The sequence below is a fragment of the Palaemon carinicauda genome, unplaced genomic scaffold (assembly GCF_036898095.1).
Source record: "Palaemon carinicauda isolate YSFRI2023 unplaced genomic scaffold, ASM3689809v2 scaffold344, whole genome shotgun sequence".
NCBI lineage: Eukaryota > Metazoa > Arthropoda > Malacostraca > Decapoda > Palaemonidae > Palaemon > Palaemon carinicauda.
In genome coordinates, this window is record NW_027171124.1 from 12,501 (window position 1) to 17,500 (window position 5,000).

General features: G+C 34.8%; 1 protein-coding gene across 4 annotated transcripts in view; it reads right to left on the reverse strand.

The window, feature by feature from the left end:
* Positions 1-95: 95 nt before the first annotated feature.
* hdly (hadley) overlaps positions 96-5,000 on the reverse strand; it is a 106,364-nt gene continuing 101,459 nt past the window's right edge. For all 4 annotated transcript variants that reach the window (XM_068369024.1, XM_068369023.1, XM_068369022.1 and 1 more), the window contains one exon: positions 96-891. In XM_068369024.1, the coding sequence (XP_068225125.1) occupies positions 687-891 (205 nt within the window). In that variant the 3' untranslated portion in view covers positions 96-686. The remainder of the gene's footprint in view (positions 892-5,000) is intronic.

The following is a 5,000-nucleotide window of genomic DNA, read 5'->3' on the forward strand; positions in this document are numbered from 1 at the left end:
ATATGACCCTTAAATGAACATTCCCCCTTTCTCAAAACCTGTGGAAATATTCGTCGTTGACAGACAACAAAGCGAGGGAAAAGTAAATGGCAGAAGCGTTTCATACAACATTTTATTTGTGAATCTTTGGATCAAATATTCTGAAGAAGCCAATGCTAACCTTAAACCAATATCATTTTCTACTTATGTATTTGCCACATTCTAGAGTTTTTTCTTTAAAAATATACGATATTAATTTATTTATATATCTGTGACAATTTTCAATTATTACCATCTGATTTGACAGTTATATTCGTTATGATACACAATTCACATCAATCCTTAAAAGGTAAATTTTCAAGTCTCTACTTTAAAGCGGTAGGTTTCTTATCTCTTTAATATCAATTTAAATTTCCTTTCCCTTTTTACTTGCTGACAACATTTCTTTCTATTATTAGTCTACATAAACCTAGTGGTTCCACTTTTATCATTATCATTCTAAAAAAAAGGATTTAATAAAATTTCACGAGATCCCTTTCCAACTCGTCAGAACTAAAGTAAGTATAAATTCTATTTGCCTACTAGTCAATTATAAAACTATTTACAAAATCTATATGAAAATTGAAGATCAGATGTAGTTGGGTGCTTCAAGTCAAAGTAAAACTATTTTCAAAGCAATAATTAATGTAATTTGGTGAAATAGTCAATCATTTCTTTCCGAATCCTCCCGAGAAAATGGAAGAAATTCGGTTGTTAGCAACATTTATATACTCCGGTGAACATAGATTCTGGAACCAGGCCCCTGAGCAACCCAGTACATCAAAACAATTATCTCGCTCGTAGTTTGTGTGGGCACTGCAGCACGAAACAATGGCCCACAGGCACTGGTTTCCTTGGTTATGTGCTTGAGTCCTGGAAATAATGAAAATTATGAAATAATAAGTAGATTATCATATAAGTAATTATCACATGAAAAGAGAGAGAGAGAGAGAGAGAGAGAGAGAGAGAGAGAGAGAGAGAGAGAGAGAGAGAGATTTGGCATGGAAACTATGAAAAGAAAGATAAAGAAGAGTACATCTATGCAGGAGAGTCTTCTATTGAGATTTATACTCCAAACTACATTGAGGAAAATTCACTAGAGATATCTTACTGGTTGATAGAATTAGTGTGTACTTTAGACATCACTAAGGACATGTTTTTCGAGTAGTCTAATTACTGTATTAGGCCTATATTATGTATGTCGAGCAGTTTACCGTAAGTCTGCTCTCCATTTAAGTAGGTGGTGATTGTATTATAATAGAATTTTTTTGCAGGCTCTAAGCATAAGTGACAAACCAGAAGTTGCTGAAGAAACTACTTGTCAAAGTCTAGAGTTTATCAACTGCATATGCTGAGCCAGTCTATGCTGAAAAGTAAGAGTTAGTGCACCATCCGTGGATAGACTCTTACCAACGTGTGCTTGGCATAGTAGAAGAGAAGGCCAGTGTAGAGGATGACAACTATGTTGAGGTACAACAACGACTCCAAAGTTGTACAACAAACACACTCTGTACAAATCAGGTAGTCTATCATTGTTGTTGCTATACAAATACAACTAAGACCAAATCAAATGTGTGCGAGACTGTCATACACATGCATTAGCTGCTGGCTGCCACACTGCTAAGAAAAGACAGAAAAGATAAACCGTTGAAATTAACAAAGCAAGCCTGTCGACATCTAGCTCTTTAACAGCATTCACAATGTCTCGTAATTGTCAACTAGATAAAAAACAATGCTTCTCCAGTCAGAAAGATGAAGATGAGCAACCCTATCAGCTGATGACAGTCAACACGAAGAAATCTATTAAAGAAGCTGTTGAAAGATTCAATAAGGACTCTGAAAATAAGACTGAACTCATACATTGCAACGGGGAGTGTACATTCACTTGATGTTCAGTAAGACAAAACCTGCTGGACAAAGCCTTTTTTAATGGACAGTGAGAAGCCAGCACCAGTAGAAGCAGTGCAGATTGCAAAGAACTCTAGTGACAGCTTGAAAATCTGCCACTCATATCTATCTAAGGAAGATATCAAAACCATATATGTCAATATGCTTGGCAAAATAAGCTTAGGAAGTCACATACCTACATTCAATAGAAAGTAGCTGAAGCGAAAGGTCATCAATGCCTTGCCACACCTGAATTTCAGTCTTTAAAAAAATGAAGGAAGTCACCTGTTCTCTTTTCCCCAGAAGCTTGCAAGGAAAGTATGTTTCATTTTCTGATGGAGATTCAAGGTGATTGAGACATCCTGCAGACAATCTACAGGGCATCACAAGTGATGACGAAAATCATCACAAATTTGATTAAGATACCCAAGGATATAAACACCATAGAGGTCATCAGTGACATCCATAACGTTCCACCTGAATTGTATACCACGATTTGTTGGATCATAATAGGACCTGCTGGCAGCATGGAAACTCAAAAGAGGACCAAAGTTAATGACAGATCAGAATTTACAGTGATCTAGATATTCTAGAATATCATGTATAGATTCAAGTCCAACCAATAGGTCAACTATAACCCAAGAAGAGATTCAGCAGCATTCAGCAACCACTTGCACGATTAAACCCACAGGTCCTGAGACTGACTCTTACTGTTCATAACAACACCAGCAACAAAATGCTGATGGATCTTCTCAGTGCACATGATTACTATTCCATATGGCTGTTACAGCTAAATGAAGCAGCCCTAGCTAATGCACTTGTACAAAATACCTAAAAGTTCCAAGGACTGCATTGACCACCATTTCTGAAGAATGGTGCCTTTGTGTTCTTCGCAATAGATAAGAGGTTGATGTTCCTCACACAACATTTTGATTCTCATAAGCGTGCTACCAAGGATAAAAGTAATTAAGGAAGAGCACCAATCCAGTATCAGGTCAGAGATGACACAAACATAAAACACATCTCAATAAGCCGGATTTCTTTTGCATAAGACAAATGCCTACCTGACTAACAATTTTCAAGCAAAGACTATAGAATACAACTGTACATCAAACAAAGTGGTCATCCCCTCGTCTTCAGGGCATACTAGGAACAACAAAAACTTGCTATTCAAGGACAATAACCATAAGAAACAGAAAACCCAGTAAAACACATTAGTTACACAGATAGTTTTTTTCTCCCCAGATAAAGATGTCCTAATAATAATAATAATAATAATAATAATAATAATAATAATAATAATAATAATAATAATCATCATCATCATCATCATCATAGCGAGCTATGACACCACCCTCTGTGTTTATGGGGATAAAGTCAATGTGAAGAGCCATAAGGAGAAAATGAACAAAGGCATTGCTTGCCTTCTATGCGTTGACTATCGGTGAAAACACTAGATGATTCTATAATATAGGCAAAGCAACCTGGCTGCAAGTGTACATGAAGGCAGACAGAGATATGATCAGTTCTCAGCAGATGATTTCAATGGAGGCAGAAGTGAGCAAAACTAAGTTGGCCACCAGTTTCCTCTGTGCAGCCTCCCCAAAGGCATCTACATCAAGAATATCTCCTGACTGCAATGGTCTCTCTTCTGCAAGTACAGTATATGGCAGAGATTAACAAGCCACCTCTTACTTTTGGAGCTCTGAGACAACTTGTCCTGAGAGTCCATATCTAAGTCAAAGTGTGAGGACAGGGCAGCATGGCTTTGCAGGGTCCTCAGTTGAATTCTCGGCAGAATGGCTACTACAAAAAGTTCGATGGCCAGCTAAAAACAACCATGACAGCGGGCCTTCCAGATGCAAAGTCCACCATTGAGATGGTTATCTACCAAAGATAAACAAACTGTGCATTGGTTCAAAGTGATTGTAAGTAGATTAGCTGTATTGTGAAATAACATTTAGTAGCGAGAATTACCCCATATTTAGGCACCTGATAAATCTGAATACATAATTAACATAAAGCTAAGAGCAACCGTAAGAATCCATTTGTCATTTTTTTTTTAAATCAAGGTACTTTTTATTATCAACTCTCTACAGAAAGGGAGAGTCTATCTAGAATGCAAGTGTCATTTTTTTATCCTTTTTGTGTCTGTTTTTCTACCAAATGTTCTTACAGAACATAGAACTTATCCTGCAAAGAAATTTGTCAGCAGGGCAGTGAGTGTCAGAATGATGAAGACACACACAACAAGTATGAAACTGACAATGACAATGATAGTGAAATATAAAGACTCCTTGGTTTCCTAAAAGAATAAAAGAAATTTTTGTCATGAGGAGTATGTAGGTTTATGTCTGATCACTTTTTAAACATTCAATATAACGGAATATTTCAGTCAAATAAGTTTGTCTTGAATCTAGCTTATCTGTTTTGATACCATTTGATTCCTTGGTTCTGAAATGGTGACTTAGCTGCCAAAATCTTATTTCTAGGCTAATTAAAAACTGAAATATCGACAAAAAAAAATTTCCATAGCAGCAATTTTGTAAAATCCAAGATCGCGGCCATATAAATATTAGGTCAAATGGAAACATTGCTTTTCTTAGTGCTTATACAATAAAGTTTCCAAAAATTTTTAGTTTGAGTCTCTCCACAAACATCTGGCGAAATTACATGATGAACTTGGCGATCTCGTTCAAAGTATTTGGATACTCTTGAACCTGATAATCTTATCTGCCTGATTTGAAGAAAAAATGGCGCACTGCTACACTTCGAATCTTACGATTGTTACACACATATGAACAAACAGCACGCCCATATATATATATATATATATATATATATATATATATATATATATATATATATATATATATATATATATATATATATATTTATATATATATATATATATATATATATAAATATGTATATATATATATATATATATATATATATATATATATATATATATATAAATATGTATATATATATATATAAATATATATATATATATATATATATATATATGTATCTATATATATATATACAGTATATATAATTACCTGCTAAGCTACAACCTTAGTTGGAAAAGC